Raw genomic sequence first — 23,326 nt, forward strand, 5'->3', positions numbered from 1 at the left:
AGGTGCAGAGTCACCATAATGTTTATCAAGCTTCTCTTTAGTCTCCTGAGGCGTTTTGCCTTTCATAAAGTAGTGTTTAATCAACACACGAAATTCTTTTTCGTCCATTTTTTGAAAATCACTCGACTTCCTCGATTCAAACGAATGCCAAACACAAAGAAATAGACCGATCTGGCTGAAACTTGGTGTGTGTTCTTCCAAGAGATGCTACTAACTAAACATAACCTCGATTCGCGCCAGTGGTGCTATCTCTCTGACTTTGCACGGACTTTTCAAACGACCCTCGTACAGTAGTACTGTAATTAACTGTGAAAGAATATTTTCTTTTTCCACTTTATTTTCTTCGTTTTTAAACTCCCCTCCATCGATTTCATTGAACTGCCTCGTCAATGTTACTGAAACACAGAGCGCCGGACGATGCAAACTACTTGTACATAACATTTGTATAATGCGGGCTATTTGCGTGCCATGCATATTATGTTACCTTAGATCAAATCGAACGTTTTGTCGCTTTTATTTGCAAGAAATTTTATTTTTTTAAATTCAAGATCATCGATCCGGACTACCGAGAGTCCGGACTAGGCCGATCCGGATTTCTGAGAGTCTATTGTATTAGGATAGTTTTCTGTTTGGGAATCCTTGAGTGAGAACTAGACTGTTAACTAGGAAAGAGTTTGGGATGGTGTGAATCTTAGATGGCTCTGGCCTTGGGAATCGATCTAATTGCTTTCCCTGTGAGCGGTAGCTAGGTGTGCCTGCAGGGGCTTTGGATAACGTAGGGATTTTTTCCTTTCCACTGACGTTTAATAATAATAATGGCATTTGATCATCACAAGCGAACAATGTTTAGAATTAATCAATGGTAAAAACTGGTCTGCGCTCGCATCCTTTTGTAAAACACGCATATAAATTTAGACAAGGGAAGATCAGCGAAATTACCCTCTAGAAAGAATTGTATTGCCCGCTATTAATTCTAGGATGCATCACTTTCCAACAATAGTTGTCTGAAGGAATTGCACTGAAATTACAGGTATATTTATGCATGTAATGGAGGAGTTTGTTTATTAAGTTTCTTTGATTGTTCTTTTGGGTTGTAAAAGCCTGTGTTGGCATAATATAATTACCAAACTATTAATAAAGTTGGGTGATTTAGTATGTTTATGGAAATAATTGTTTAATCTTATTTTACAATAAAACATTTATAATAAAAAAAATAATAATAACGGCATTTTCTAAGATAAAACAAAAACTTAAGAAGATTAAAAATGCAACACTCAAAAGTCATTCATATCCATAAAAAATTATTCAAACAAAGGGAACAACTAAAGGATAAACTAACCTCTTATAAGTGAGAAATAAACATCAGGTCTTTATATAAACAAATTGTAGGGGGGGCGCTCATTTTAGTCTGAAAAATTTGATAGATTTTTTTTTTTTCAATGATTTAAGGCGCGTCAACATCTGAGGAGGTTATTGGCGCCCGGAGTTTTTTTCAGTGCACTGCCGGCCTCCGGACAGTGAGCTGTAAGAAGCTCCTAGGAAGAGAAAATCTAAGGGTCAGCAGCTGGGGATTCGTACCCGGGACCTCCGCGTGGGAATTCAATACGCTAACCGCATAGCTAATCCCTTCCCTTTTGATAGATTTACTTTATATAATAATAATAAAACAAATTATCTGAAGAAGGCTACAAACCACTTTGACGCCTCCAAGGTGGCCGATAGGGTTAGAAAAGTTAAACGGTGATTCCTCCATGTATTTGTTCACTTGGACAGCAAAATTGGTTATGTTGATGGGAGGCCTTGGTGCCACTCCTAAATATGAACGAAATGCGTTTCGATAGATCGGTTCGTTTTTTTTCTGCAGTAATCCTCTTAGATATTTGGTGGGGTCATTCTCGTCGTATTGTACTATGTCTACGCCGACTACCCAGTATTCTCCTGGAAATGATGAAATGATTGGAATATCTAGTTTTAGATTCGACTAAGTTTTCAAAATGGACAGCCGAATATGAATAATTGATCTTGAGCAAATTATTGAAAGAAAAGGAGTTCCTTACCATTGTCCAAAAGATTACTCTCTTCCAGTGCCACCATAAGGCCCAAATGTTCATCATCCTCGCCAAGAATTACATAAACTGAAACATAAATTTAATATCCTATAAAATAATAACTGATAATAAGTTGATTTCCTTTTAATTACGGTTAGATCATAAACACAAGCGAATTATAGTTCTCGATTCAGCCACTAGGTAACTACACTTTGTTTAGTCAATAAGTGCTGGTACCTTGTGGTGAATTTTCAAAACATCGCACATTCCGCCAAGGGAAGGTTATAGATATTTTTGAGCTAAAAGTAACTCTATTTGAATGTATTTTGGCCAGTTCTGAATTTTTAAAAAGTTATAAAACAAACCATTTGCATGTAATTTGTTTACTGTTTTTATTAATTAAACAATAAATAGGACAAAACTAGTTTAAAAAAAAATATTAATGTTAGACATATAATTGGGAAGCACATTAGGAAATAAGAGGTAAGTTTTTGATTTTTTTGTGTGTGATAGAAAGTGGTCTAATTTAATTTTGGATGTAGACGATAGATTCGAAACTATAATGCCAAACTGTATCCCCCGATTTTGTTATCATTTGGTTTTTTGGTTTGCCTCCATATGATAGCAAATTTAAAGACGTCAAAAAAACTAAAATCTTTTCAAAATAAAAGGTATCTATCTTTGGCATTAAAATATATTTAATTTTAAATTGATTAAGATATTTACAGTTTACTATAAAATACACCAAATTTTGTTAGTATTACAACCTAATAGAAACAGCTAACTACGAGGGTCGTTTGAAAAGTCCGTGCAAAAATAAAAACTACTTAATTTTTTGGGGTAAACCTTTTTTATTTTTCAACATAGTCTCCTTTTAGGCTTATACACTTCGTCCAACGCTGCTCTAGTTTGTTGATCCCTTCCGAATAATAGGATTTGTCCAAGTCTGAAAAATAGCCATTCGTTTCTGCAATCACCTCCTCGTTTGAATAAAATCTTTTTCCCGCCAGCCATTTCTTCATATTGGGGAACAAATAGTAGTCCGAGGGAGCCAAGTCTGGAGAATAGGGGGGATGTGAAACGAGTTGGAACCCTATTTCCATTAATTTTGCGACCACAACTGCTGAGGTGTGAGCTGGTGCGTTGTCGTGATGGAAAAGGACTTTTTTTGTGGGCCAATCGTGGGCGTTTTTTCTTGCAGCTCAGTTTTCAAACGGTCCAATAACGATGAATAATATGCACCTGTAATAGTTTTACCATTTTCCAGATAGTCGATGAGGATTATTCCTTGCGAATCCCAAAAAACAGTCGCCATAATCTTTCCGGCCGAAGGAACGGTCTTCGCCTTTTTTTTGGCGCAGATTCCCCCTTGGTAACCCATTGTTTAGATTGTTCTTTGGTCTCAGGAGTGTAGTGATGTATCCATGTTTCATCCACAGTGACGAAACGATGCTTAAAGTCCTGCGGATTCTTCTGGAACAGCTGCAAACCGTCCTTGCACGCACTTCACACGATTTCGTTTTTGGTCAAGCGTGAGCAATCGCGGCACCCAGCTTGCGAATAGCTTTGTCATGTCCAAATGTTGATGCAAAATATTATGTACCCGTTCATTCGAGATGCCCACAGCACTAGCAATCTCACGCACCTTCCACTCTTCTGTCATCCATCACCATATCATGGATTTTATCAATGATTTCTGGAGTAGTAACCTCAACAGGGCGTCCAGAACGTTCAGCGTCACTTGTGCCCATATGGCCACTCCGAAAATTTTGAAACCACTTATAAACTGTTCTAATCGAAGGTGCAGAGTCACCATAATGTTTATCAAGCTTCTCTTTAGTCTCCTGAGGCGTTTTGCCTTTCATAAATTAGTGTTTAATCAACACACGAAATTCTTTTTCGTCCATTTTTTGAAAATCACTCGACTTCCTCGATTCAAACGAATGCCAAACACAAAGAAATAGACCGATCTGGCTGAAACTTGGCGTGTGTTCTTCCAAGAGATGCTACTAACTAAACATAACCTCGATTCGCGCCAGTGGTGCTATCTCTCTGACTTTGCACGGACTTTTCAAACGACCCTCGTAGATGTGCAATAGTGTCACAATCTGGACTTTGTGAGATTTCATCAGGGTGCCTGGATATCCATCTTTGTTCCTCTTTGAAAGTTTCTTAATCACAAGTAGTATGACATAAAACAGTATGCAACAAAAATCTTTTTTATCAAAATAGAAAACCATAGACAACTCACTTCTAGTTTGTTTATAAGTTCGTTGTATTAGTTCGTAGAATGGATTTTCTGTATAACCATGATGGTAGAAATCTTTCCAAGTATGGCTGTTGGTAACTATAATGCCCACGCTGTTCAGCACCTGTTTTATAGTTTCAGCAATGGTTGTCAGGTCGGATGAATTTCGATACAGGAATGTCACCTGGAAATCATTATTATTAGAATAGGAGATGGCTCCCCATACTGGGTAGATTCACAATATATCTTGGAGGTTTTGTTTTTTTGTAGATGATTAACGTAATCAAAATCGATAAATGGTATTTTATTGTTATCAGATCGAATAGCAACATACAGTCTACGTTACCTGAGTCCAGTTAAAGGCTAGCAATACTGCGGCAACCGATTTTGAGATCTGTGTGTCTGGCGGCCGTGTCCTGGCAAATGTAGGGAACAGCAATTTGTTGCTGGTCTCATGATTGGTGCAGTACTGTTGACAAGGAATAAATGACAATTAACATTGGTCTAGGAATTCTTCTGTAGATTTACTGTTTTTATCTTGTGCAGAGTTCTTAGTGAGTTGTGTCTATGATAAAATAATGCCTTTTATTACAGTATATTGTATGCTTCTTAATATTTATGTGTATGCAATGTTTAACAAAAAATTTCGGGTCCGCAACTTAATAATTCGCTGCGATGCTGCGGCTTCACTGAATCTTCCTGAGCTTCTTTAAAGCACTTCACCCAATGTTTGTTTGACCTCATCAATTTTGTTTCTCTCTCACCCCCCCCCCTCCAGCGGAACATTGATTTTTAGTAACTTCTGGGTACCTATGTCGTCACGTTTCATTCAACGTTATTTGATTACAGTTAATCGGTATAATACGAGGTGTGGCTGTTAAATAACGTGACTGATGCTGCTACAGAAGAACTATGCATGCGCCAAATCCTAACGACTGACAGCTGTGCAGCGTAAAAGCCTTCTCTCTTTCGATTGCAGCGCCTCACGTGTTTGTAGAGAAATCTGTCTGACCGGAACCTGTCTGGTTTGTGTAAGAGGTGTTAGTTTCGTTTTGCCCGAAAAACATGATACCACAAATCTAGTAGAGCAACGGAATTGTCGTGAAATTTCACATCAAAACTTAATAAAACCGCTACTGAAACTTATCTTTTATTAAAAGAAGTTTTGTGGCGATGAATGTCAAAGAAAAGTTCCGCGAGGAGTTCGGTGAGAGGGAGTATAGGGTGATGGGCCTTTGGTTCGGAGCCCGGGGAACCCTGCCAAGGCTTACGGTTGATTTTGCGAGAGAGATGGGTTTTTACTCTACCGGCCTCCACAATCTTGCTGAGTCAATTATTTTGGACTCCTTGGGAATTCTGCATCACCATATCTACGGTGCTTAAATCCTAAGGTGACTGTGTAATTATGGATTAGTGACGAGGTCAATATGTATGTCTTTTATATTGACTGGGCATTCCCCTCATTGTTGTTTTTATATATATTTATTTATTTATTTATATGTTAGTTGTATATTTATTGAATTTTATCTACATGTAAATAGTGATTTTATTGTTATTTATTTAATGCACTACAAGTTGACTCTTTTAAATTAAAAGTTACCCGCAAAAAGAGATGCAAGATTGTCTGGTGGATTGATATGTAAGCTGTGTTTTAGCAACCTCACGGAGTTAGGCAGCACCGTTTGTTGTTCTTGCAACGAATTGTTTCTCTCACGTGCGCGAGTTTTTGAGTGGTTCAAGCGTTTGTGGTTAAGGTCGCCCTTCCACGTCCAAAACGGATGAAAATAACGATTATAATTAATCAACATTACTACCGGTGAGGTGCTTGCTCAACTCTGTGAAAGAGTAAGGAAAAAAAACGACCCGATTGGTGGAAAAACAAGTCACACGGGGTTCTCCATCAAGACAACGCGCCGACGGCTCACACTGCATTGTCTGTCACAAGACGTTTCCCAGCCAAGTACAACATCCCAGTTTCTAGGCCATCCGCCTTATTCGCCTGACCTGACCGCCCCATGTGACTTTAGATCTGTTCCCACCAAAGTCAAATCTACATTAAAAGGAACAGGATTTCAGCAGTCAGTTGAAGCTTTGAAAGAAAAAGCGGCACGCGTCATGCAGGAGCTCAGACAGAAAAAGACTTCCAGCACTGTTTCTGAACAATGGTAAATTCGCATGGAGCGTTGTAGTGATACCGGAGGGGTGTATATGGAAGGTGATAATAACTAAATATGTATAAATTTAAACTAAAATGTTTTACAGCATCTGTCTCCTCATTTACTAGCCTCATCTCGTATTGATCCTAAATAACTTTTTTAGCACTTTTTCATTTTTTTTTCAAGAACATTCAATTATTTTTAAACTAAGAAAATGAGGAAGTGGACCAGTGCTGGCACCACCACATTTAACTAAAATTACGTCTCCCTAAGGAGAGAGAGGTTGGGTGTCATAACGGTTGGCTACTTAACCAGGTAGATAAATCTTCACTAATTGGGCTCTAGTAAAATTAATTAATTGTGTTATAGAAACTTGAACTGGACATGTTAATTATGTTTTATTTAGACAATACAATTAATTGTTCATTTGTGCATGTTTGATGATCAATTATTTAATAAAGTGACGTTGATCTACTATTGGCGGAATTCACTTAACACTTACTCTAAAGGAAGTGTTGCGTTCATGGACAAATTTTCGTATTTCCGAGTAAATACTGGGATAAATATCCGGTTTCAAGGTCATATGACTAGAAGGTCAGAAGAAAGAAATATTGAGAAGAATCCAATTACGTTGGGCATCCTTAAGAAAATACTATACACTCCGATGAAATGCAAAAATCTCCCAATTGAAATAAAAAGAAAAAGTACTTATGAAGTGTGTTTTTCCGTCCATAACCTACGGTTGCGAACCTTGCGATATTAAAAAAAAGAGAAGACATTGTAGAAAAATTAAGGGTCGCCGTAAGGAAAAGTGGAGAGGATAGCGCTGAATATTTCCTTGAAGGATAAAAAGAGGAACAGCTGGATAAGAGCACAATCAGGCATTTCAGATATTGGTGAAACGGGTTTGGAAACTGAAATCTAATTGGGCAGGCCACATTAGCAGAAGAGAAGATGGAAGATGGTCCCCACAGAAATAATCAGCTGGTATCCAAGAGACAGATTAAGGAAAGTGGATAGACCAAAACTTCGATGGGACTCGGAATTTAAGATGAGGGGTGGCACAGCAAATTGGATGAACTGCTCTAGGAACAGACAAGAGTGGGAGAACTTAGTTACTGAAAGAAATGGCAGCTCTTAGAGTAACCTCTTGAACAAAAAGAATAATTAAGTAAAAGTATCTAATAATCAATTAATAATTATAAAAGTAAAATATTATAGTATATATTATATAAAATGAGTGTAATATTAATACGTTAAGTTTTGTATTACGTTATATTGTTGTTTGTCAATGTAATATTAATATGTTAATATGTTTAGTTTGTGTATCCGTTAACCTTCATTAAGAAGAGGCCTCAGTCTTACCGGCTGATTTGAGCTAATTAATTAAAGCTGTATTACTTGTTAAAAACTTTAAATTTTTATAAAGCTCAATAAATGGCTTATTTATTTAAGGTCATATGAACCTGGAAAAATGGGTTTTAGAAAAAGTGGTATTTGTGTACATATTGTGTTTACAAAGTACGTATCTTAAAAAAAAATATATATATATATCCCATACCTTCAAAATCACTAAACTGGAAATATCATTTTGCTGAATTGATTTTTAATTTTTCTGAGATTTTCAATAATTTTCCTCTTAAATTTTCCTAAATTAATTGGTACCTCTAGGAGTAATGCAACCTTTATTTACATTACTCGTACATCTGCCATTACAGTACAGTCAGTACTGAGTGAGGGAGGGGTTACATGATGTGTACGTACGTTATTTAAATTGTTAATGAATGGTAAAATCTGGCGGAGGGGCGCGCGAATTCAAGGAGAAACATGGAATTATATCGAGTTCATTCAGGTGTGAATTAATTATTGTTAAATAATATATTAATTGAATAAGTGATGCTAATAATTGTAACAAATATAGGTAGATAAGGAAAAAGTAAAATAATTGCCTATTTTTTCAGGCGGGCTTTACGTCCAACTACCCAATTAGGTGCCGTTGACGGAGACGACTAGCAAACATACTTTACTATAAATTCCTCATATTAACACATTAAATAAAATGCAAGGCCTAGACTAGTACCGCAATACATCTTAGCTTTGCGGGTCTAGCCTATAACTGCCTAACATACTTTACTATAAATTCCTCAGATTAACACATTAAATAAAATGCAAGGCCTAGACTAGTACCGCAATACATCTTAGCTTTGCGGGTCTAGCCTATAACTGCCTAACATACTTTACTATAAATCCCTCATATTAACACATTAAATAAAATCCAAGGCCTAGACTAGTACCGCAATACATCTTAGCTTTGCGGGTCTAGCCTATAACCACCTAACATACTTTACTATAAATTCCTCAGATTAACACATTAAATAAAATGCAAGGCCTAGACTAGTACCGCAATACATCTTAGCTTTGCGGGTCTAGCATCTAACCGCCTAACATACTTTACTATAAATTCCTCATATTAACACGGCACCTAATTTGTGACAGTTGGACTTAAAGCCTGCCTGAAATAATAATAATAATAAAATGTAACTTACATACGAGATCATAGGAATATTGAATGAAGCCGCCAATCGAGCTTCGTGAACGCAAGTTTCCTGCGGTCCAATGTAAACGCTGACATTCTTCGTCCAGAGTATGGCTGTCTGTCGAATCGATATGAGCTCATCGCCCATGGTTTCCGCTACTATAAATCTATAGAAAATATTGAAAATGTGGTTTTAAGTCAACAGTGCCGGTTTTTTATTTTTTTGGTTTTATCCGTTGTAGTGCGCAGTTTGTATCCCTAACTAGTTTCGATCTTTCATGCATCGTTAGTGGTGTATCTGTTAAGTGAAGGTATTTCAATTTCATTTTTGCTTCCGTTTTTCACTACACTTGTTGACTAATATAAGACGAATGCTACGACAGATAAAAATCAAAGCTAGTTCGGTATCAAAAAATAAGCTAGGATAAAAAGAAAGTTTAATTTAGAGGGTGTTTCAACCATCTTCAAAATGGGGCAGACGGAAATGATTATTTTAATAATTTTTTTTTTTGATAAAAGCATTTTCCTTCATTGAAAGACTAGGGACGCAATAAAATTTTCACTATGATCTAAAATGGAAATTGAGATTTTGTATTTCCTTCCAATAATTACAATTCTTGTAAGGCATACCAACCACCTCAAAAAGAGAGAGCGAGATAGACCTAAATCAGAATTACATGTGTAGTGTAGTATTCATTTCCTGGCAATAAAAATTCAGCACCGGAAACTAATCAAGGAAGAAAAAAAAAAAAAAAAAAAGAAACAGCTCATAAATAGTTAATGGACTGGGCTGACCTAAATCTATGTTCACTGCCGTTGGCCGCTAGTTCGGCGTTGATCTCGTTCACTGCCAGCGATATAGCGCCGGAAATAGTCAATGCAGGTCTTTTATATTCATTGTCACCGGGCTTTCTCTGCGAGCCTGTCAGATAGCCAATCAGCAGTTCTTCGGCGTCCACCACATTCAGCGCGAAAAGTGCCCAAGTTGCCAGCAAATTGTAAAATCCGTTGAGAATTTCCATCTGTTTCAGGATCTGCAACAGAATTTGTTTTTCTTCTATATTTATTTTTTTTTACGCAAAAAAAAAGAAAAAGCAAATCGCGTAGTTTCAGAGATAAGGCGCCACAGTAGCCGAGCGGTTAGAGGCGAGACCTGCGAAGCTAATATGTATTGTGGTACTGGGTTCGATACCCGGTCTTCAGGTCTTGCATTTTATTTAATGTGTTAATATGAGGAATTTATAGTAAAGTATGTTAGGCGGTTATAGGCTAGGCCCGCAAAGCTAAGATGTCTTGCTGTACTAGTCTAGGCCTTGCATTTTATTTAATGTGTTAATATGAGGAATTTATGGTAAAGTATGTTAGGCGGTTATAGGCTAGACCCACAAAGCTAAGATGTATTGCGGTACTAGTCTAGGCCTTGCATTTTATTTAATGTGTTAATATGAGGAATTTATGGTAAAGTATGTTAGGCGGTTATAGACTAGACCCGCAAAGCTAAGATGTATTGCGGTACTAGTCTAGGCCTTGCATTTTATTTAATGTGTTAATATGAGGAATTTATGGTAAAGTATGTTAGGCGGTTATAGACTAGACCCGCAAAGCTAAGATGTCTTGCTGTACTAGTCTAGGCCTTGCATTTTATTTAATGTGTTAATATGAGGAATTTATGGTAAAGTATGTTAGGCGGTTATAGACTAGACCCGCAAAGCTAAGATGTATTGCGGTACTAGTCTAGGCCTTGCATTTTATTTAATGTGTTAATATGAGGAATTTATGGTAAAGTATGTTTGCTAGTCGCCCCCGTACACGGCACCTAATTTGTAGATCGATGTAAAGCCCCCCTGAAAAAATAGGCAAGTACTTTACTTACTTTTGCTTTACTAGTTACAGAGGTGGTAAAAGTAATACCTAATTTTAAAGTGCCACTGAATTAGATTCTAGCTGCTTCAGAATCGACTTCCGCTGAATTGATTTGTTCCTTAATTCTGAATTTTTTCAACCAATTCGATTCATATTTAAAATTAGACACAGTTCAAGCAGGCCAAACTTTTGTTCTTTTTACGCCAGATGACCTCTGCGAGTGTATTTCCGGTTGAATACTATATTTTTTCATAAACCTGCAAAATCACAATATTTAATCTTTTTTAAGAGGGATAAGAGAGGATACGTAGCAACCAATCATTATCTTAATTTGAATCATTCAACTTATTAAAAAGGAAAAGATTAAACCGAGATAAACCTCCTTGTTTGAGGTAATAAATTTCCCATCGTTGAAGAAAACTAAGCACTTCCTTTTGATATATATCCGTTGAGTTTGGTAGTTTTAGTAATGCGGGCACAATCTATAAATCTTCCCATTAATTGTGGTCTAGGATTGTACAAAGCTAGCCAATCCCAAAGTAAAGATATATATAGACAGAGAAAGAAGAACTTTACCAACATCGTTAAAGTACTACACTATAAATAGAAGGGAACTTTTAGAGAAACCACAAAGTCTACAAAGCGATCACGAGAGAACCCACAAAGAATACACAAGAAAGCTATTCTCAACGATTTCCTCTCTTCCTTTAGCTATTTGTATTTTTTGTTCTCACGGTTTTTAAGTTGTAGATTTTTTGTTTTTCAAACACTGAATTTTTTCGTACATTTAATTATGTACCAATATTATCTGGATAGTAAAGTAAAGTAATTGCCTATTTTTTCAGGCGGGCTTTACGTACCAATTAGGTGTCGTGGACGGAGGCGACTAGCAAACATACTTTACTATAAATTCCTCATATTAACACATTAAATAAAATGCTAGGCCTAGACTAGTACCGCAATACATCTTAGCTTTGCGGGTCTAGCCTCTAACCGCCTAACATACTTTACTATAAATTCCTCATATTAACACATTAAATAAAATGCTAGGCCTAGACTAGTACCGCAATACATCTTAGCTTTGCGGGTCTAGCCTATAACCGCCTAACATACTTTACTATAAATTCCTCATATTAACACATTAAATAGAATACAAGGCCTAGACTTGTACCGCAATACATCTTAGCTTTGCGGGTCTTGCCTCTTAACCGCTCGGCTATCGTGGCGCCTATAATCTGGATCGTAAAACTGTACATTTTACTGGAATGACCATTTAAGCGGAAGTACCTACTTTTTTATTCGTTTTGAGAACGTCTTAAAAAAAAAATATTAATGTAGAAAAATCTACCTACTAGAGAAAATCGTAAGAGGTGTTTTCGTGAAGTTTTGGAAAAGCAGAAAAGGAAGACTAAATTCTGTAGATTTGGTACCGGATAATTTTGGAATCGGCTTCATACTTGGAATTTTAGCATTACGGTTATCTTTCCTAAAAGCAGTAAGTAACCATCTTACAGTAATTAGCCGTACAGGAAGGGGAAGCCACCCCCTTCAACTAAGTTTAAGCGATCTTAATCGAATTTTCCATGACAAATTTTTCTATAGATCGATATAGATGTTTTAGAATACGAGATCGATATAGATGTTTTAGAATGCGAGATCGATATAGATGTTTTAGAATATGAGATCGATGTAGATGTTTTAGAATATGAGATCGATGTAGATGCTTTAGAATATGAGATCGATGTAGATGTTTTAGAATATGAGATCGATGTAGATGTCTGAGAATATGTTTTAGAATGCGAGATCGATGTAGATGTTTTAGAATATGAGATGCAGATGTTTAACGAAAAAAAGGAAAATCGTTATAACTATATTCGGCAGAAAATTCACCAAAAGTTGGAAAATATTTTTTTAGCAAAATGTCACTTCCGGTATAGGAGATTTCTGACCATTAAGTTACAGTTGGGTTTGAATGGTGTAATTAGGGGAAAGTTTGAGCTTTCAATGGTTTTTTGTATTTTACAATTTTTCCATTTTTCTTTATTTTCCTTTATTAATGTATTCGCAACTTCGTATTAAACTGACGTCACAAGCAAATATGACAAATCTACAAGTGCAGCATGAAAATCAAAACAAAATAATAAAGTCATTTTTCTTAAAAAAAAAAAAAAAAACCATAATTTTTTCGCAAAAAGGACCCCCCAAAACACGTATTTCCGTTGAAAAATTTCTTAATTAGTTCAGTGGTGGTTAGCGTAATTGATTGCACGGTGGAGATCACGGGTTCGAATCCAGTTGCTGGCCGCTTAGTTTTTCTATTTCTAGGAGCTTCTTTACAGCTCACTGTTCGATGATGATGATGAAGATTGATTCTGTAACGAGGAAACACTGTCCGGAGGCCGGCAGAGCTCTGAATAAGAGGTACTGAATGGCCGCAAATTTTATATCCGCCTTAAATTGAATGTGAGAGAGAGAGAGAGAAATGGAAATCAATGATGTAATTTTTCATGTAACCATGCAAGGCCCACTAGCAACGCATATTTTCACGCTTCACTGGGAAATTGAATGTACGTATACAAATTCTCCAGGTGAAAAATACGATTTGTGGTAGTTCGATTGGAAAACTGAAAATTTAGTGATACATAAAGTAGCTTTTGTACGAAGTATTGATTGGCTGTAGCGGTTAGTCGATTTTGTTTTTTCGATAAAACCTATTCGTTTAGATATTACGCCTTTTTTTTTCTTTTTTTAAATTATAAACAAAAAAGTTACAAAACACATGACTTAATCTTTAAACGTGGAATTATTACTAAATTTTGGTTGGCTTCAATATTATGTAGAATACACTGTCCAAGATCGATCCTTTGAAGAAAAAGTGATACGCCAAAAATCCTGTAGAATAACTTTTTCTCGCAGGATTTCCACCAGAAAAAATAGGACTTGCTTGACTTAATCAGATTTAAGGTCTCTAGATAGATTTGGCAGGATTCAAGATGTTTCCCACATAAGATTGTGTTTCCGTATTATTCATTGCTCAGATTGGATATTTCCCACTATTATTTAAATTTCCTTTATTTCTCCGACTAAATGTTGATTAAATAATGTTTGGAAAATTAGTTTTCATTTAAATAAAATTGGCTATATTAACATCCCTACAAGGCGCCACGGTAGCTGAGCGGTTGGAGGCTAGACCCGCAAAGCTAAGATGTATTGCGGTTCTAGTCTAGACTAGGCCTTGCATTCTATTTAATGGTTAATATGAGTAATTTATAGTAAAGTATGTTTGGCGGTTATAGGCTAGACCCGCAAAGCTAAGCTGTATTGCGGTACTAGTCTAGGCCTTGGATTCTATTTAATGTGTTAATATGAGGAATTTATAGTAAAGTATGTTTGGCGGTTATAGGCTAGACCCGCAAAGCTAAGATGTATTGCGGTACTAGACTAGGCCTTGCATTTTATTTAATGTGTTAATATGAGAGAATTTATAGTAAAGTATGTTTGCTAGTCGCCTCCGTCCACGGCATCTAATTGGTAGTTGGACGTAAAGCCTGCCTGAAAAAAATAGGCAATTTCTTTACTTTATTTTTACATCCCAACATAGGTGACTCATTTCTCCTGACTTCCGTCTAAGCAGATTTTGAGTTTCCTTTTTTTGATTTTTTTTTTAAAAAACACTGTGTGCACAGCCATCTAGATCGGCTCAACTCGCTTATATCTGCCACTCTATTACTGATTATTCTGACCTAAACTTATAGCTTCCATTGACGAACATACTGACAAACATTATTGCTCAAACACCCCAAAAACAAAATTTTCATTGTTAGCAATTCCATCTATGTGCACTGTCGAGAACTCTGCCTTGCCTTAGTATAGTTGAGTATAGAATTTATGGATAGTGTAATTAAATTTTGAAAGTCTAGCTTTGCAAAGTGAGTAGCTCAATTTCCAAGATGTAATTAGCTCCTGGTAGAGTGAGCCAATGCGCCGGGAAACACGTCCCTTCTGCTCGAGTGCAAACACTCTTAAGATAATTTTCTGTAACACAAAATTATTTCCACTTCCTTTTAGTGTAGGCAATAGGCAATTTATTTCTTAAAAGTTTTGAGTACATTTCCGGTACAGACAATGAAATGATGCAAATTGATTGAAAGGATGGCCTTTCAGTAGTCGTGGAAAGTGAAGATAACGATGTTTGGTTGCAACAGGAGGTTAGCCGTGTATATCATGTAAAGAAATCGTACTCGACTCGACCATAAAGTGGACGACCAGTAAGATATGATTCGAGGCAATAACTGGGAGTAGAGACTGAGGTAAAGCGGCAGTTCCCAGTTCCTGTCTTGCGTGGGGAGGAGGTAAGAGAATTTAAAAAGGTTCGAAACGTGTTACCATCGATAATTAGTAAGACAAAAGTGGGGAATCTAAATCGATCGGGAACTGTAACCCGGCAACAAGTAAACTTAAAAAGCAGGAACACTTCAACACCTGTTTATTACGATACAAGTTCACAACCTGATATCCGAGGGTAACTGAGTGGTGGTGTATACTAAACCCGCCCAGACATCAGTGTGTAACCTGATGGCGTCTGATACAGGAAGTGGTCGAGATCCAATCACATTGCATAAACATACCAGGTAGTTTTTTTTGCGTAAATTATTGATTAAATAAATTTCCCGTTTCTCTAATGTCCGTATTTTGTGGTTCACTTTGGGTTTTTTTAGAAAATTGTCTTCAATGTGTTGGGGAGCAACCATAAAAAACCCCAAAAATTGCAATAAGTTCAAACTTAAGGGTTGTAAATGTAGTTATGGACTTAGCCGAAGCACGCATGTTTATTGCATCCATTTCCGTATTCGGACTTCCGTCCATCATCAGAGGAAGTTTAGTGTTGCCAGAGAATTCGACAACACTTACACTTCCCATCTCACAATCACACTTACTGACTGAGAAAGCTGAGGTTACATGGTGGGTTAAATCAAAAAAAGTGGGTGTTGGGCTTGTGGTTATGAAGATCAGATTTAAAGCGGTAGATTCCTCCTTTCGAACCCGAGTGTGGCTACTTTTTATTTGTTAGAAAATATCATAACAGTACTTCCGCCCTTTCCACGACACCTTAACGTAGTTGGACGTTAAGCTTCGCCTGAAAAAATAAGCGATTACTAATGGGGACTGATCACCTTAATTAAATATCAGAATGCATTAAATATTGAACCAAAATTTGAATTTTTAAGATAAACGACCGGAATTGTTATTCACAGAATTCTTGAACAAATTTATTTTTTCGAAAATGCTTCCTGTACATGCGATCATGTACAAATTATTCTGAATTTCGGTAAAAATTAATTACGTTAATTGCTTTAAAAAAAAAAAGAAAAGAAGATTATTATCGTTCAGAACATATTAATATTAGGTGGAAGATATGTACAGTTTCATATCTGCACAGTCACACTGGATTACAGCATGACTTTCATGAATAAATTGGTTGTTCTATCAATTCTGGATACTAGGAATCATTTTGCACACAATATCTATCCACACAATTCTATAGCTTTGCGGTATATTAATAATGGACGGTTACTGAATGACCACATTCGTTTTAGTAGTTAGTGTAATATCGTACTAGTGGCGAGCACAAATGAGGTCGCTTTACACGCGCTTACAAGGATTAAATTGTACTCTAAAAAGCGTTAGAGAAGAAGATGTTTCAAGATTTAAAAACCAATCATGTCTACTCCCAAAACATTTGAAACTAGAGAAATTATTCTTGAGGTTTTTACAGTTAATAAAAATGGGAATAATCTGGATTGAAAGAAGGTCAGAAATTTCACATTCTCTATTTATAAATCGGTAATGTGCAAATTTCCTTAAAACTAGATTAAAGTAAAGTTATGCCTATTTTTTTCAGTGGACGAGGCGACTAACAAACTTACTTTACTATAAATTCCTCAAATTAACACATTAAATAAAATGCAAGGCCTAGACTAGTACCGCAATACATCTTAGTTTTGCGGGTCTAGTCTATAACTGCCTAATATACTTTACTATAAATTCTTTCATATTAACACATTAAATAAAATGCAGGGCCTAGACTAGTACCGCAATGCATCTTAGCTTTGCGGGTCTAGTCTATAACTGCCTAATATACTTTACTATAAATTCTTTCATATTAACACATTAAATAAAATGCAAGGCCTAGACTAGTACCGCAATACATCTTAGCTTTGCGGGTCTAGTCTATAACTGCCTAATATACTTTACTATAAATTCTTTCATATCAACACATTAAATAAAATGCAGGGCCTAGACTAGTACCGCAATACATCTTAGCTTTGCGGGTCTAGCCTATAACCGCCTAACATACTTTACTATAAATTCTTTCATATTAACACATTAAATAGAATCCAAGTCCTAGACTAGTACCGCAATACATCTTAGCTTTGCGGGTCTAGCCTATAACCGCCTAACATACTTTACTATAAATTCCTCATATTAACACATTAAATAAAATGCAAGGGCTAGACTAGTACCGCAATACATCTTAGCTCTGCGGGTCTAACCTATAACCGCCTAACATTCTTTACTACAAAATTCCTCATATTAACACATTAAATAAAATCCAAGGCCTAGTCTAGTGCCGCAATACATCTTAGCTTTGCGGGTCTAGCCTATAACCGCTCGGCTTGAACTAAACAAAGTATTTATAACAGCTTGCTTATATTTCGGCGAAGGTTGAATAAAGTTTTATAAATTTACTTTTGAATTGAACTTTTAGTTTTAGTTTTAGTTTTCAGATATTCACAGTTCTTGATCTTTTATTAAATAAACTCGAAAATCATCAAGCGGCCATCTTACTCAAACGCCTCTTGTGATGATTGCTTGGCAGAAGAACTCATTTCAAGTGATACCCTCTAACTTGAATCAAGCTCTTTTAAAGTTCAATTGAATTTTACTCACCGGTGGGAAGTGATTAAATTTTGTATCCTTTGTATAGGACTTTATTTGCTCAAAACTTCAGAGATGTTAGTAAGGGGCATTCGGTTTCACTGACTTGTGCAAGTGTGTTTGTGTGGGTGTGGTGTGGGGTGGGGATGATTCTGAAAAGCATTCTTCGATCTAATTAGTGCGTACTTAATTAGAAACCCTTGGTAGGTAATTTTGGAACAAACCTTGCAAATTTTTCAGTGTTCCTTTTTAACGTTATTAAAACTGAAAAGGAAATAAATAGGATCACATTCCCTGGAAATAAGCATCCTTGGACAACTACTGGCTCAAACGTCATTATTTTTAATACACTACCCACATTTAGCCAGGATTCTGTCACTTTTTAACCCGGTCATTGCAAGGGCTAGCTCGTAGATACCTTTTCTCTTTGAATTAGTTTGTATTGGGGACTGGTCGGCCATTTTGTTACTTTATGCATTGAAGCTGTATAAAAGACATGTGAAAGTTGTCACACAGTGAATACAAAGGGCGTTGTAAAAGCCCTAACCTTTATTATTATTATTTTTTTAGAATGAAATTACTCGCATTGGATTTTTTTCTCTTAAACTTCACTTCACTTTAAGGTAGCTTTTGACGCTTTCAAAAAATTAGTTGAAGCAGTTGTTTTTAATAAATTAATAAAGTCAAAATGAACAAAATTTATCAAAATTTAAAAAGAAAATCTAATTTAGTTACCTACAAATTAGTTTTCAAATTAATAATGTTTAACAAATCGATATTTTACAAAGTATTATTTATTTTATTCTTTAAAATTTATTTAGGGGTAATTAAGATATATAAAATTTAATTTCCCGCTATAAATTACATTTGTTATGATAGTTATGCTGTATTGTCTTTGTAAATAATGACGTGATTGGTTGAAATCAATGAAATGGTGTAGTAAATCGATTGAAAGGATGGGCCTTATCGTCGTCGAAATGAAGGTAACGTGATTTGTGAGTATTACGTCATCAGCAGTGTATATGGTGTAAAGGAAAAAATACAGGATACCTCCTTGCAAAAGGCCGTTAGAGGAAGACGAATAATACGAAAAAAAGATATCATATACTTGGCTCAACCATAAACTGACGACCAGTGAGATATAATTTGGAAATAAGACCATGGAAGTAGTGAAGACGCCTTTGAGTTTCTATAAAGCAAGACGAACCTGTCCCGGATCTTAGTGCTAGCGAGATATCCTGAACAGGCTCCAGACAGTTCTGTTTCTCAGATCGTGATGATCTCAGTAGTAGTACGAGGGTCGTTTGAAAAGTCCGTGCAAAAATAAAAACTACTTAATTTTTTGGGGTAAACCTTTTTTATTTTTCAACATAGTCTCCTTTTAGGCTTATACACTTCGTCCAACGCTGCTCTAGTTTGTTGATCCCTTCCCAATAATAGGATTTGTCCAAGTCTGAAAAATAGCCATTCGTTTCTGCAATCACCTGCTCGTTTGAATAAAATCTTTTTCCCGCCAGCCATTTCTTCATATTGGGGAACAAATAGTAGTCCGAGGGAGCCAAGTCTGGAGAATAGGGGGGATGTGAAACGAGTTGGAACTCTATTTCCATTAATTTTGCGACCACAACTGTTGAGGTGTGAGCTGGTGCGTTGTCGTGATGGAAAAGGACTTTTTTGTGGGCCAATCGTGGGCGTTTTTCTTGCACCTCGGTTTTCAAACGGTCCAATAACGATGAATAATATGCACCTGTAATAGTTTTACCCTTTTCCAGATAGTCGATGAGGATTATTCCTTGCGAATCCCAAAAGCCAGTCGCCATAATCTTTCCGGCCGAAGGAACGGTCTTCGCCTTTTTTGGCGCAGATTCCCCCTTGGTAACCCATTGTTTAGATTGTTCTTTGGTCTCAGGAGTGTAGTGATGTATCCATGTTTCATCCACAGTGACGAAACGACGCTTAAAGTCCTGCGGATTCTTCTGGAACAGCTGCAAACCGTCCTTGCAACACTTCACACGATTTCGTTTTTGGTCAAGCGTGAGCAATCGCGGCACCCATCTTGCGGATAGTTTTGTCATGTCCAAATGTTGATGCAAAATATTATGTACCCGTTCATTCGTGATGCCCACAGCAATAGCAATCTCACGCACCTTCACTCTTCTGTCATCCATCACCATATCATGGATTTTATCAATGATTTCTGGAGTAGTAACCTCAACAGGGCGTCCAGAACGTTCAGCGTCACTTGTGCCCATATGGCCACTCCGAAAATTTTCAAACCACTTATAAACTGTTCTAATCGAAGGTGCAGAGTCACCATAATGTTTATCAAGCTTCTCTTTAGTCTCCTGAGGCGTTTTGCCTTTCACAAAGTAGTGTTTAATCAACACACGAAATTCAGTTTCGTCCATTTTTTGAAAATCACTCGACTTCCTCGATTCAAACGAATGCCAAACACAAAGAAATGGACCGATCTGGCTGAAACTTGGTGTGTGTTCTTCCAAGAGATGCTACTAACTAAACATAACCTCGATACGCGCCAGTGGTGCTATCTCTCTGACTTTGCACGGACTTTTCAAACGACCCTCGTATAATAGTATAGTATAGTGATTGCCTACTTTTTTCAGGCGGGCTTTACGTCCAACTACCAGATTAGGTGTCGTGGCCAGAGACGACTAGCAAACATACTTTACAACAAAATTCCTCATATTAACATATTGAATAAAATGCAAGGCCTAGACTAGTACCGCAATACATCTTAGCTTTGCGGGTCTCGGCTCTTAACCGCTCGGCTACCGTGGCGCCTTGATCTCAATATATATATTAACTTTCTCGACCTCAGAAAATCTCAGCACTAAATTTACCTAGAATAATCTTAACATAAACTTACTGGCAGAAAATAAAAATAGTAAAAAAAAAAAAAAATTGTTTAATTAAAATTAATTTGATATCCTTCAGTGAGCTAATTGAAACCGTAGTAAAAACTTTGTATAATTTTCCTTCTTACTCAATTTATATACATTCTAACATTACAGAAAGTTGGGAAAATTCTAAATTGAATAAGTATCAGAAAAAACAAGAAATAACTTATTATATTCTGTATGGTTCGCACAATATCTCTGCTTGGGCAAGATCTGTAAGGAACTACTGTTAAGAAACTGATCAAAAAAGAATTGTTCCATTTTTCACACTCGTTAAACTCTGGTTTGACACAGGTCTTTGTTCAGCCAATTTGTAAAGTCAAATTTATTATTAACAAACAGTCTTATTATTTACACTTACGTTTTCACGCTCTACTTCCCTCTCTTTGAGCTTTCCTTTACATTCTTCTTACAAAAGGATATCTTCATTCTTATAAAATTTCCTATTCATTATTTGATAGAAAAGGAGTCGTTTTGTCTTATTTCTGTAAAAAGTGATATAAAAAATTAAAATGAAAGGAAAAGTTATGTTGCCAATCAGTTTCACAGTCTGATGTACTTTAATGAATTACCTAATCGTTTTCGAGCAAAGTAGGAAACAGAAAGAAAATTGTGCAAAAGAAGAAAACTTTGAGAGAAAAGTTGGTTTTCCATCTAGTACCCAGTCCCTTCATTTTCTAAATCTTTCCATTTAAACAGTTTCAATAGTATTTAATGAAAACTTAGGGGGGGCTTATGATGAACTTTAATTATAACAAGTACTGATTTTTCTTAATTTAATTACACACACAAAAAAATCTTTTAGTGCATCTTAAATATATTCATCTGCAGTAAAAGAAATGCCTGTTTTTTTCAGGCTGGCTTTACGTCCAACTAAGAAATTAGGTGTCGCGGACGGAGGCGACTAGCAAACATATATTACTATAAATTCCTCATATTAACCATTAAATAAAATGCAAGGCCTAGACAAGTACCGCAATACATCTTAGCTTTGCGGGTCTAGCATCTAATCGCCTAAAATACTTTACTATAAATGCCTCATTATTAACCACTAAATAAAATGCAAGGCCTAGACTGGTACCGCAATACATCTTAGCTTTGCGGGTCTAGCCTATAACCGCTCGGCCATCGTGGGGCCTTATTATTATTAATAATATATATATATATATTTTTTTTTTTTTTTTTTTTTTTTTTTTTTTTTTTTTTTTGGCGCATCAACAGCTGAGGTCATTAGCGCCTGGAGCTTTTTCCAGTGCACTGCCGGTCTCCGGACAGTGTTTTCTCGTTACAGACAACACTGTCCATCACCGGACAGTGAGCTGTAAGAAGCTCCTAGGAAGAGAAAATCTAAGGGTCAGCTGCTGGATTCGAACCCGGGACCTCCGCGTGGGAGTCCAGTATGCTAACCTCATAGCTAATCCCTTCCCTTATATTAATAATATTATTATTATTATTATTACTACTACTCATATAGATGTGTGCATCCCATGGAAGTTTGGGCAGGAGGCAATAGTTTCTACGGAGGCAGTTAAGTATCTGGGAGTGACGATCGACGCCAAGCTAACCTTTGGTAAGCATATTCAGAAGGCCGCGGAAAAAGCGTCTACAACCGTGGGAAGGTTAAGCAGGCTGATGAGCAACGTCGGGGGACCTAGGGCCCGCACCCGTAAGGTTCTGATGAGTGTCGCCCACTCAGTCCTGTTGTATGGGGCTGAAATATGGTCAGAGGCACTCAGAAAAGAAGTTTATTGAAAGAGACTGGCACGGGTACAGAGGCTGGGTGCCCTACGGATAGCCTCGGCATACCGGACTGTTTCGGAGCCAGCGGTCCTGGTTATAGCGGGAGTTATCCCAATTGCACTTCTAGCCGATGAAAGAAGGAGAGTTTACGCTAGAAGGCACGAAGTGGATAAAGTAGCGGTCTCCAGGGAGGAGCGTGCATACACGGTGTTGGAGTGGCAGTCTTCTTGGGAGGAGGAGTCAAGAGGTAGATGGACGGCCAGCACTTATCACAGATGTTGGTGCATGGATAGGGAGGTCCTTTGGCGAAATGGATTACTTCGTTACCCAATTCCTTAGTGGTCACGGGTATTTCTGTGAGTTCCTAAGGAAGATAGGGAAGAGGACCAGTGGTGAGTGCGGCTATTGTCCGGGAATGCTAGACGATGCCCACCACACCTTTTTTGTGTGTGAGAGGTGGGGTTGCCTCAGGAGAGACTTGGAGCAATATGTCGGGCATATTACCCCAGCGGGGATAATACCGACTATGCTCACTAGTAGGCGGCAGTTTGGCATGTGTGGCACGCTTCATTAGGGAGGTGTTAAGTGCCAAACAAAGGGAGCTGGTCGAGTTTGGAGGGAGGACCCCTTGATTGGGGATAGAATAGGGGCCTAGCCTGATGTAGTGCTGCATAAGCGAATCCAGGCTAGGCCTGGTGCCGGGGTAGGTGTTTTAGCCGGTAGGCTGCCTTGGCGGGAGTCCGGCACGTATGTGCGTTAGAAGCATTTCACCTACCCCCTTAAAAAAAAAAAAAAAAAAAAAATTATTACTACTACTACAACTATTATTATTATTACTACTACTATTATTATTATTATTATTACTATAATTATTATTT

The 23,326-nt window shown here is 37.0% G+C and overlaps 2 protein-coding genes across 5 annotated transcripts in view; one reads left to right on the top strand and one right to left on the bottom strand.

The window, feature by feature from the left end:
* LOC141453595 (guanylate cyclase 32E) overlaps positions 1-23,326 on the bottom strand; it is a 126,580-nt gene that overhangs the window by 16,569 nt on the left and 86,685 nt on the right. For 2 of the 3 annotated variants that reach the window (XM_074126992.1, XM_074126991.1), the window contains 6 exons: positions 9,784-10,022; positions 8,999-9,155; positions 4,643-4,765; positions 4,300-4,480; positions 2,058-2,135; positions 1,694-1,938 (listed from right to left, as the gene is read on the bottom strand). In XM_074126992.1, the coding sequence (XP_073983093.1) occupies positions 1,694-1,938; positions 2,058-2,135; positions 4,300-4,480; positions 4,643-4,765; positions 8,999-9,155; positions 9,784-10,010 (1,011 nt within the window). In that variant the 5' untranslated portion in view covers positions 10,011-10,022. Of the gene's footprint in view, positions 1-1,693; positions 1,939-2,057; positions 2,136-4,299; positions 4,481-4,642; positions 4,766-8,998; positions 9,156-9,783; positions 10,023-21,069; positions 21,737-23,326 lie in introns of those variants that run through there. The other variant, XM_074126993.1, reaches the window with a different exon arrangement.
* The window catches only part of LOC141453606 (nucleosome assembly protein 1-like 1-A), a 51,222-nt gene that overhangs the window by 4,146 nt on the left and 23,750 nt on the right, over positions 1-23,326 (top strand). The window contains exon 1 of one of the 2 annotated variants that reach the window (XM_074127031.1): positions 2,353-2,531. The exons of the other annotated variant lie outside the window; for it this stretch is intronic. The gene's annotated coding sequence lies outside the window, so the exon portion shown is untranslated. Of the gene's footprint in view, positions 1-2,352; positions 2,532-23,326 lie in introns of those variants that run through there. 2 annotated transcript variants of the gene reach the window in all.

Source organism: Rhodnius prolixus, unplaced genomic scaffold (genome assembly GCF_049639745.1).
Source record: "Rhodnius prolixus isolate KJV_2025 unplaced genomic scaffold, Rpr scaffold_3, whole genome shotgun sequence".
Classification (NCBI taxonomy): domain Eukaryota; kingdom Metazoa; phylum Arthropoda; class Insecta; order Hemiptera; family Reduviidae; genus Rhodnius; species Rhodnius prolixus.